Source organism: Dermatophagoides pteronyssinus, unplaced genomic scaffold (assembly GCF_027571235.1).
Source record: "Dermatophagoides pteronyssinus isolate colony J.1.1.1.1 unplaced genomic scaffold, Derpt_VIB-CSIC_2022.12 sq0001, whole genome shotgun sequence".
NCBI lineage: Eukaryota > Metazoa > Arthropoda > Arachnida > Sarcoptiformes > Pyroglyphidae > Dermatophagoides > Dermatophagoides pteronyssinus.
Genome location: NW_027461525.1, coordinates 713623 through 726164, shown reverse-complemented (window position 1 = coordinate 726164; position 12542 = coordinate 713623). Strand labels below are relative to the sequence as shown.

At 28.6% G+C, this 12542-nt stretch overlaps 1 protein-coding gene across 1 annotated transcript in view; it reads right to left on the bottom strand.

Annotated features, from left to right (window-relative positions):
• Positions 1-10131, bottom strand: part of LOC113789318 (uncharacterized) — a 125291-nt gene extending 115160 nt beyond the window's left edge. The window contains exon 1 of the mRNA XM_075824450.1: positions 9493-10131. Within this exon, the coding sequence (XP_075680565.1) occupies positions 9493-10060 (568 nt within the window). The 5' untranslated portion in view covers positions 10061-10131. The remainder of the gene's footprint in view (positions 1-9492) is intronic.
• Positions 10132-12542: the final 2411 nt, after the last annotated feature.

Genomic DNA, 12542 nt, shown 5'->3' with positions numbered 1-12542 from the left:
CCATTCTCCTGTTATGTTACGACAAGGAACGATAATAGATTGCAAAACAGAATACCGTACATACCGTATATCAAGGAATATTATATAACCAGGAAAAAAAATGAATAAAAAAGAAGAAGCAGAAGCAAAAGCAAACAAACAAATGATAATGATGATAAGCATTGTGAAACCTTATATCCATTCATTCAACGAAACGAAAAAACGAAACGAAACATTTGCATTTTTCACATCTCAAATTTTTTTTTTTTGGTTATATATTCCGGTCGGCTGGTTGATCGGTCGCTCGGTCGCTCGGTTGATGCTTTAAAGCGCAATAGATCAAGCGAGAAGCGAGAATAAAAGTAGTAGACGTCATACAGTTCAGATAGATCCAAGTTATTATTATTATTTTTTCATTTTTTTTCATTTTTTGAAAAAAAATATCAAACGGATACAGTCATTTTTTCATATCAAATATGTTAACAGAAAAAAAACCATGAGAGAGAGAATGAACCAAGGAAAAAGCCGCGGGTTTCTTATTTCTTTTTTTCTATCCTTTATTCAATAAATTTTCTTTCCTAGACTTTTTCTTTCTTTGGTAATCATGATGATGATGATAAGTTTTTTCATGGAAGAAATCTTCGGCATCTTATGCTTGTAATCATCATTTAACATTATCATCATATGAGTGTTCCACATATGTGATTATAGTCAAAAAAAAAGATTTCATTTTTTTTTCTTCCAAAAAATAGAAAAAAAGGATTGAAATTCATATGGAGAGAATCATTAGGACCGAGGGAAAAACATACCAGATAAAATGATTATTATTCGGTTCAAGATTTCATTGAGGAGAATGTCAACGAAATAACAATGAGTTCGGGAACAAAAAAAATTACGAATCCAGAATAGAGAACCAGAATAGACAAACCAGAAAAATGACAATCCAAACGGAACGAGAAAAAATCAACCCAGAAGAATTGTTTTCTTTTTTCGCTGTCATCATGTTCATCATATTTGTGTGTGTGTGTGTGTGTGGTGAATGAAAGAAGAGAAACATCTTTTGTTTCATTGGTTGAACAAAACAAAAAAAAAAAACCCAAAAAGAGGTTGAAAACAATCATAAAGATGATGAACATGAATGATGATTTTTTATTTTTTTTTGTTCAAGTAATTTTCAATTACTCAACAACAACAACAACCAAATAAATGAACAATAACCAGAACCAGAAAGAAAGGAGAAATTTCTTTGGAACCTTTTCAAACAAAAAAAAAATTTCATTGTTTTTCTTTGGTTTGGTTCAGCAGGCTAGTTTGTCTTTATTATTATTATCAATGAAACAAAAAATGGAATTTTTTTCTTCTTTTCAAATTTTCATAGTAAAATCAGACTAGAGGCTATGTTTTGTTAGTTATTCTTTGTTCTTATTCTTTATTCTTTTCAGTTTGTTTATTCAGACACAAACAAACAAACAAACAAAAAGAAAAAATGTACAGAATAAAGATTAATTTATGATGATGATGAAGAAACAAAAACTGAAAAAATGAAATTCCGAAGCAGAATTTCGAATGATTCTTGAAAATTCTTTATTCTTCGATTAAAGTAAATATTAAAAAAAATGTACAGCCAGAAACAAAAACAAATAAACAGCAAGATCATTTTCATTCTGTCATTCAATTTTTCTGGTCTTTTCAGTTTAAAAAAAACTTCAGTTTCTTCTCCCCACCACCGATAATTGTCATCAGTGATGATCAAGATAGGAAGATTTTTGAAATAGATTTTCAAACAATAAACAACAAACAAAAAAATTCTCCAGAGTATCATTCTTGATATGAATTTTGAAAGTCGGAAAAACGAAAAAACTTTTTCTTCTTCTTCATCATCGTCTCTAATTTCTTATCTCTCTAATCATGTGAGATGGAGAGAAAGAGGAAGAAACAACAACAAAAAAAAACAATAACAAATTGCATCATCATTACCACATCATCATCAACTTGATGAAACAGAATCATCATCATGATGGATCAACAACAACAACAACAACAACAGCAGCCAAAAAAGTCATCCATTTTAGCAAACATAACAACTACAAAAATTGTTTTTTATTATCCAATAATGATGATGATGATGATAGAAAGAAAGAAAATGGAAAAGAGTTGCAATGTTTAAAAAATGATGATCCAGAAAAACAAAAACAAAAAAAAATCGTGGTGGTAGAAAAGTTTACAAGAATTTTCCAAGATAGACAAACAAACAAGAATCAAGAATCTCACACACATACACACATTGAGTGAGTGATCAGAGATAGACTTTGATCATCATCACCAAAAAAAAAAACACCACGATTTACTGTCTTTGTCATCATTATTATCGTTGTTGTTGTTGTTATTATCATTAGTTTTCAGTTGACAATCAAAAAGAATTTTTAGTTTGTTTTTTATCATCACTAATTTGTTTTTGAAAATGTTCACACACTTTGTGTCAGTGTGTGTACAAATGGGGCAAACAACAACAAAACAACGGAGAAAAACAACGCAGAAAAAGAACATTTTCATCAAGAGATAATGTTCCAGGAACAAACGAACAAAAAATTCATTCACACCAAACATCATGGATCATCAAAAGAATTACAAGCAGCAAAAAAAAATGGTGTATTTTTGTTTGGATTTTTTAGGTCATCATTAATAATATGATGATAAAGTAAAACAACAGCAAACGAACAACAAGAATCGCTTTTTCATTCTCTGTTTTTGGTTCGTTATTGAATCAACAAACAATTTTGAAATTGAAAAAAAAGTTTTTTTTTCAGTAGAAAAAAATTTTCCATGTTATTTGATGATGTTGACGGAGGAGAAGAAAACAAAAACAACGAAATGAAAAAAAATGAAAAATAAACCCAGAAAGAATATTGAATTGTCATTATGGAAACAAAAAGTTTGTCGCTAGCCTACTCGGTGTTAATCTTTTAACACATTGAATGCATAAAACAAAACAAATTCTTTGGGGGGGGTAAACAACATCTTCCCTTTTTCACAGAATAAAAATCACAAATGATCACTATATGTATAGGAGAGAAGAAGAAAAAAACCGATGATGATTTACAAATGAATGAAAGAGAGATAGAGAGATAACAAGGCAAATAATAATATTCATCGATAACATCGTAAAGCACTTTATTCATGATTTCTTGTAATTTTGTCTTGTTTTTTTTTGTTTCTCTCGTTGTTCATTGTAATATTGTCGTTATTCATCATCATTGATGATGATGATGGTGACAATCTTTTGCTTGCTTGGGTGTTTTACATTCATTCAGAAACAATATAAATCGTTTGGCAATTACGTTGTTGTTCTGTTGTTTGTTTCAAAGAAACAAACTCCCATCTCACAAAAAAATTCCTGTATTTCGAATAAATTCTGTTTGCCATTATCATCATCATTATTATCATCAGTTTTGATGATGAAAATAACAAAAACTACAACAACAAAAAGTCTAACATTATCAATGCGTTTTTGAAGGTAGAAAATTTTCGTTTTTCTTTCTTCCTTCCTTCTCTCTCCTATACACACACACATACACAGTCATAACACACATTACGGAACGAAAAAATCCCATAGGAAATTCTTTCAAAAAATCATCGAAAATGAATGCAGGATATAAAATTCGTTTGTGTTAGTAAAGTATATATATGAAAAACGAAAAAAAAGTTGGCCATGAATCGAATACATTATATTCTGAAATCGATGATGATCATGATTATGATAAAGTCAAAGACCCATTTTCGATAGACTAAAGTTAATTCTTTTCATTCTTTCTTTTTATTTTTCGATTTTCGATCGACAAGTATCGTTATCGTTATCATCATCATCATGATCGACGACAACAACAACAACAATTTTCCAATAGATTCTTCAGAATAGAATCTATCTATATTTTTTTATTCGATACAATATTCCAATCACAACAAAAAAAAAAAATCAATATCTTCAATACATATGGCTGAAAGAAAGAGAGAATAGAGCGAAAAAAATAGAATAAATATGAACACATTCGATCAGAAAGAAAGAAAGAATCTTGAATTAAAGAATCTTATATTTTTTTCTTTTCTTTTCTTCAAAGTTTCTTCACAGCATACACACAGAAAGAGAAATATATTTTCCGTATTCATAACCGAAAAAAATGTGTGTGTATATCAATCTGATTATCTAGAGTTCCGGATATTGTTCCGAAAAAAAAATTTCAATTCCAAATAAAAATGATGATGATGATGATGATTATGATGGTAAAAAAAGAAATCAACGAAAATAACAATGAAACGCAAAAACAACATTACACAAACAAACATAATATATGATGTTGCATCAATTTTCGTTTTCATTTTCATTTTTTTGGATTGTTGCAACTAAAATGTAAAAAATTTCTTCTTCCTTATCATCCGTAATCATACATATATCAAACGTATTGTATATAATTTTGTAGTTTGGAATATAATTCCTACAGAATATTCTCTCTACACAAAGTATTCAATTGCCATTATCATTATTATTGGTTTCCATTCGATAATGATTTGTACATGCAAGCCTAACTGACTAACTGAGTGTCACAAATTATTCAAATGAATATTTGCAATGATAAAATTGTTTCCAATCGATTCGTTTTTTTTCTGGATAATCATAACGTATGAATGTTGTTGTTGGATGCTTACATGGTGATCATTTTTGATGGAAATAATTTTTCCGCAATCAACCAACCAATTTCCAGAATGATTTTTTCTTCTTCATCCCAATAAATAAATGAATGGAAAAAATCCATAAATGACGTATATAATCGATAGAAATAATGTTTCATTGAAATTATTGAAAATTGAACAACAACAACAACAACAACAAAGTAAAAACATGATGTTGTAACAAACAGATCAACGGAAAGACGGAGAAAAAATCGTTATTTACAATAAAAGAAACCAAAAAAAACTAATACAGCAAGCAACTAACCAACATCCAAGAGTTTTTTTTGTTGGTTGTGTGTATGTATTATAATTAACTTTAACAACAAGACTTTTTTCACTCTGTGTGTGTATTAATCATTGTTGCCAGAATTGCAAGCAGAAAAAAAACACAGCCTAAATCGATTTATATCGAACAACAACAACAACAACAAAACCGTAAAATGGCGACAACAACAACAACAACAACAATGGTGATGGTAAATCACCCAGAGAATCGAATGAGAAAGAAAGAAGAGAAAAACCACACATTCAAGAATATCGATGAGCAAAGAAACGAAAAACTTTTTTTTGTTGCGAAGAAAAAACCCCAAAAAATACAAAAATCGAATGATCAAATAAGAGAGAGAGAGATAAAGTAGAGTAAAGTGAACGAAATTTCCGAACAAGATGATAAGAGTCAATTAAAACATCTTCTCTTCTGTGACCACTTGAATTAACGTTTATCATTCATATGAATAATTTAATAGCAATTTCAAGTGGATCAATCAATTGAACTCTTTGAAAACCAGACCAAACAACAAAATTCACTCAAATCAAAGTTTGATTGATTTAATTGAATTTGTTTCAAATTTTCTTTTTTTTGTCCTGGACATAATTATTTCAATGTATTTCTTTTCCCCAAAATCGATTGAATCGTTTGCCAGATTCTGTTTGTGCGTCTCGAGAATTCATTTGGTTTAATTTTTTTCTTTATATGGCCAAAAAAAAACAGCAAAAAAGCAAAAATAAAGCGGCATTTAGTGAAGTGGAATACGCCGATATGTCGTCAAAAGTTGGACTAGAAGTTCATTCATTCGTTATGTGTGTCTGGTAATGACAGAATCAGAACCAACGAGAGAAAAAAAAATCAATGTTTGATGCCCATTCAAATTATTATCAAACACAATTAACCCTCGGCTATCCATGTGGGGTCAAATTTGACCCCAACGACATTTAAAACTTCGCCATTCAAAAATCTATCGACATGAATCAGTTTTCTCTTGAATGATCAAAGATCTATGTTTATTAAACATGATAGGCAATTTTCACCGTTTTCCGACTAAAAATAGTGGAGAAATCATCGATTTTCGGGATGAAGTCTAAATGTGCATAACGTAAGTGCTGTAGGATCCCTACCTACAACACTTACGTTATGAACAAACCCGAAATTTAATAGGAAAATCAAAATTTGTTTGCCGCTTTGTATCATTAATGATATGCTTTTAAGATAAAATTTTTTGATGAAATTTTAAAATTGATAATATTTTCAAAGAGTTGAGCACAAAATTTTAGATTATTTTAACTTTCTAACATAATTTAAAAGCAATCAAAGTTGGGGTCAAAAATGACCCCACATGGATAACGACGTGAGAAATGCTGCGTGAATAGCGGAGGGTTAACAATGAGTAAATGGAGAGAATATTTTGGCTCTCAGAATTCTTTTGAAAGAGAGAGAAAAAAAAATCCAATTTGATTATTACGCCCTATGGCTAAATAATATATTTAGAGAGGTCTATGGCCGATTATCATCACTGACAGTTCTTTGATGATGAATTAGTCCATATATTCAATGTAAAACAAGTAAAAAAAAGCCAGATCACAATGTCTGGTTGAAATCGATTCTTTTTTTTCATTTTTGAAAACTTTTTTCTTTTTCATTTTCAAGAGAGCGATATCAATCAAGGGAAAAAAATGAAAAAGTTTTTTTCTTTTTTTTTGAAATATTCTTTATTCTTTGTTTTTTAAGTTAAAAAAAAAATCCGAAAAATATATGAAAATCTGCGTCATAGAATCTTGGTCATCAATTTTTAACCAAAAAAAAAAAAACAAGACGAAAAAAAATTACAATGAATTTGTCAAAGAAGAAAAAAAAAGGATTGAACTATCGATCGAAATAACATGAAACAACACTCATTCTGTAATGTAATGTTTGTTCGTTGTTGTAATGAAAAAGAAAATTCGTTCAATCTTAATTCCAAAAAATTGCATAAAAAACAAGCAGAAAAAATCAAATTCAAAGAAGAAAAAAAAACATGACATTAGAGAAAAAAACAAATCGAATGATTCGTTTTACAAGACGTTTTTGTTTTCAAAAACAAAACTTTGATGTATTCAAAAAAAACAAAACAAAATGACAAATTGGCAAAAGAATAATAATACTTTCAAACAAACTAAAGATGAAACATGATGAAGTTTTGAAGATAAGAAAACAAGCTCTTATACCGAATTTTCTGAAGAAAAAAAGATTTTCTTTTCTAAATATTCAAGTATCATCATTAAAATTGATCTAAAAAAATTCTTTCAAACAAAAATGAATGAATGATTAATATTTAATCAAAAAACAAGATTGATGTGCAATGAAAATGAACCAAAAAAAAAAAAAATCTAATTATAAACACTATATGTTAGGTTAGGTTAGGTTGATCACTATGACTATGACTGTGATTCATAGTTCAATGAGGTTAGGTTGATCATGACTATGACAAATTCAGGAAAAAAGTTATGAATTTTCATCAAAATTTTTTTTCTTGGAAAAAAACTCGAAAAAAATCAAAAATGAATTCTGGAAGTTTTTTTTTATAATCAAAGTTTAGAATTCTGCGGAAAAAAACAACAACAAAATCCAAAACAAATGAAGAGACTAGACGAAACTCATTTTAATCTTTGAATAAGTAAAACAACAACCAACAACAACAACATTAACGATCATCATTTGATGATGATGACAACCAAAAAACAGAATTCAGACAGAACGAAAAAACATAAATGATGATGATGGATCAAAAAATTCTCTTGGGTTCCAATTATTTTCAATTTTATCAACAACGAATAAATATTTTCTCTTCAAAAAAATATGGCAAACACACAGCATAGTTCATAATCATTAAAAATTTTCTCTGTATGTCTGCCTTATCGGTTATTATAATTTATTTTTTCTTTCAGGGAAATATTCTTCTTTCTTTGAAAGAGAAAAAAAAATGGAAATAGACTTTCTGAAAAAAGATTTTTTTCTTTAAATTTTCCCCTACTTGCAATTCCAATTCCAATCATCGATTCTTATAATCGATTCTTTCGATTCTGAATTCGATGAATGAATGAAATATTACTTTTTTTTCTTTCTCTCTGTATTTGGATGTTGAAATTATTATTTTTTTCAATGAAAACTTTTTTTTTCTGCTCGAAACTAAATTATCTATGAAAAAAAATATTTTTTTATTGTCAATTTGTCAATTGATCGAATTCAATTCCAAAAAAAAAAATTTTTCGTTGAAGTAAAGAAGAAACTTCCCCCACAGCCAAACCAAAACACAAGTCATAAATGAAATTTGTCAAACGAAAAAATTTTTCTGTCATTCATTATTTTGATGGGGTGAGGAGATGGATGGGGAACAAAAAAAATTATTTAAAATTTAAATTTTTTATATTCACCACCACCACCACCACCATCATCATTTATTTTCTTTCTCCGTTTTTACCAAGAATATCAAATGAATGTAGAGAGAGAGAGAGAGAGAGAGAGAGAGAGAGAGAGAGAAGGAAAAATTTTAATTTTATTTTATTTTGTAGAAAAAAAAGAGTGAAAAATGAAACTATTTTGTTCAAACAAACATTGTTTATATCGGGTCATATTTTCAGTGAATTTTTTTCTCCAGTTGAATCAAATTCATTTGATTATCGATTGATAAAACATTGAGAGAAAAAGAATGATGAATGAATGGGCAATCCAAAATAACGAAAAAACATTTGCAAAACACTACTAGTCATCATCATTGAATGAATGACATTGATTTATTATTATTACATAATCAGTGTAGGTGATTTATATATTGACGACAACAGCGTAAAAATGTATAATTTCTACAAAATGATGATGATGATGATTATCTAATGTCATTAATTAAAAATACATTTCTTATGACAAATAAAAAACAAACAACAAAATAATTTTTCGTTTTGATTACCGATAAATGGTTTTTTGATCTTTAGCTAATTTCTCTTGAAGATCATCATATCGTTTACCATCACCACCAGATCAGATCAATGCAGCCAAACCTTTTTTTATTTTATTTTTTTCCATTTTTATCCCAAAATGACCAACCTATACCCAGCTGCTTATCCACTCTGTTGTTTGACATCTTTAAAAAACTTTTTTAAAAACATTTTTTCTTCCTCCTTGATGAATATATCAATGATTGATGGAAATTCCGAATTTTTTTTTTCTTCACTCCAAGATACACTCCCATATTTTGTTTTTTGGCTTGGCTACTTTTTCAAAAAAAATTTCCTGGGTTTTTTTGTACAAATATTTAACACACACACTCAACACACACACATAGATCAAAAATTAAGTCATTAGGATTGAATTTAAGTGGTGAAAAAAGAAAAACAAAGAAATGATTCGGGTGTACTGAAATCTTAACCCTTTAACTTTTTTTTTCCCTTAAAATCTGACCTATCAAAACCATTTTAGTAACTAATTTTTTTTCTTCACTGAATAACAAAAAGCAAAAAAGAAGTAAATCCAATCACCTGTATCATCATATGGAAATGAAAGTGCACGACCACCATTATGGCTTAATACAAATGCCATTATAAATGTCATTGTCCAACGCCAAAATAATGATGTCATTTTTATTGTTGTTGATGATGATGATGAATATCGATGATAATGTTTTGTTTTAACACTGTTTGATGATGATGATGAAAATAATTTATTGCTGTATCGATGATGATGATGTTCAATAATGTTATTATTATCAGATGAATATAAATTTGTTGAATGTTTTAAACAGGAATTTTTATGATGATATTTTAACAATGATAATGATAATGTTGATGATGATTGGGTGGTAGATTTAAATGATCGACGATTGTTGTGATGTTGATGGCGATGATAATGATAATGGTTGTCGTTGTTGCTGTGTGAATTTGTTGGACAAGAATTATAATGATGATAATGATGATGGTTATTTTGATCATCAAATGATACCGGTGTTTTGATTGCTTTTAACGATGATAATGATAATGTTGGTATCGATGATGAAGAATCGATCATCATCGATGATGATGAAGACAATGATCGCATTGTCTTTGACATTAATAGGGATGATGGCAGTGTTGTTGATGATGATAATAATTTTTTTTCTTTCACGTTTTGCCATTATTTTTCTCAATCTGATTCTAATACAATCAATAATCGGATCGAAAACAAAGAGAATTTCAAGAAAAATCAAAAATCAAGAACTAAATCGAAATTTTGATAACAAAACACATACAACAAATTTGAACCAAACAGGTAAATAACAAAAATAAGGATCAAAAGTTCATTATATATGATTATTAGATTTCAAAGAACCCAAGAAAAAAAACATTTTGACAAGACACATCCACAATTTTTACCTTGAATTGAATTGAATGGCGGGAAAAATCACAATTTTTTCCGTTGAAATAAAAGTTCATATCACAATTATATACACAGAAACTACATTTAAAAATTGGAGATTGGAATCTTTATATTTTGATACTTTGTATGGAATCTCTCTTTTTTTCAAACACAAAACACTCAATGGAAATACATCATAGTAGGTATATGGGTTGGCGTAATAATAATAATAATGATGGCCAATGATAGCCACATCACATAACACACTACAAACCACACAGACAAACAAACGAACAAACAAACCTATGTGGCCAATTAGACTAATTAGGCTTTAGGTATATCACTGATACATGAACAAATAAATAGGACAAACATTTTTGGAAAACATACACAGGTAATCGAAAGCAGAAAGTAGAAATTTTTCTGGATTAAAACCGAAACAAACAAGCAAAAACTTGCTTCATTTCAAAGATAAATAAATAAATAATTTATCCACCACCACAACATTCACAGGTATGATGAATTCTTCTTGAATTTTGTTGATGAATTTATTTTTACATCGATAACAAGAGAGAGAAAGTGTTTGCCCAAAAACAAAACACAAACACCTTATAATACACGAAAACACATGAAAATCGAATACACACGAAAATAGCCTCAGAGATCGTAAAAGGATGATGATTGTAGAAACAGAATTTTCAATGAAAAATACAAAAAAAACAGATTTGGATTTCGGAAAATTTTGTTTGAAAAAAATTTTACCGACACACATAGACACAAGAACAAAGACAAACAAACACCCACATAAGTTGACGAGAAAACAAAAAAATTAATTGGACACACCGAGATGATGAAATTACATTGAATCAATTTCGAAATAATAGAAAATTTTTACAAGTTTAATAATGTTGAGACAAAAGGAATTAAAGGTGTTAAAAAAATTTTGTTGTTGTTGATGATGAATCAATAAAATCAATCGAATTGACCTGCAAAAAAACAACAAAACAAAATCTGGAAAGGGAAAATAATCAATGAATGAGCAGTAAATTCCGAATGGCTAACCGAATTTGTATTTCGTTTTTCCCTAAATATTTATAATTGACATAAATAAATGAAATTTGTCAGTTGTTGTTGTTGTTTGATTTGATCTGGATTCATAACAAAATACCGTTAAACACGCAAACCATGTTGTTTTTGTTGTTGTTGGTCTCATTAATGTATGTCACTATTATCATCATCATCATCATTATATGTGTTTTAGGTTATTTTCTATGGTTTGGTGTTTGAAGATGACAGAAAATTCTATGTGTGTATGATCATCAGGATGTATAATGTAGTAATAGTATTAGTACTATAGTGTAGTAGTGTAGTGTTAATTAATTTTCAAGGATAATAATAATAATAAAAAATTAATATTAATTAACATATTTCTCTTTCTTTCTTTCTTTCAATAGATATTCATTAGTTGAACCAAAACGAAAAATTATTATTATTATTGTCATTTTTGAATAACCAAAGATCAAAAGGAGTGAAAACACAGAAAGAAAGAACAAAAAGATAATAATGGTAAAATTCTCATTCCGGAAGTTTAATGATGAAATAGATTTTTTTGTTTCTGGTTGTAATTTTGGCACGCCACACACTAACACAATGAACAACAGAATATGGAACAACAATGGACAGGGAACCAGAACCAGAACCAGAAAATTTTTAATGATGATTATAGAATTGCTGTACTTTTTTGCTGTTGAATTTTTTCCCTCGTTTTTTTTTCTTTCTTTGTGCATTGAATGATGATGATGATGAATTAGATTGGTATTGTTGTTTGTTGGACACTGTTGGTTAGATGATAAAAGTAATTAACAAAAAAAGAAAAATGAAATGAAAATAAAATTCACAAAATGAAAAAAGAAAAGAAAATGATGCGCGCACATAGCACATTGGAATTATATATTGGTGGATCCACAATAAACAAATTTTTTTCCTGCTATATGGATCTTACATCGATTCAAGCTTAACACCAACTGAAGTTTCGATGTGTGTTTCGGTGTTAATGTATTTTTCCATAGATTCAATTCATCGAAACCCGAACTGGTATATACAAAAACAGCAGACGATTTTTATTTTTTCTGGCCATACTTCATTGATGATAACCGCTACCTTTATGAATGAATGAATTTTTTTTGTTGTTTGTTTT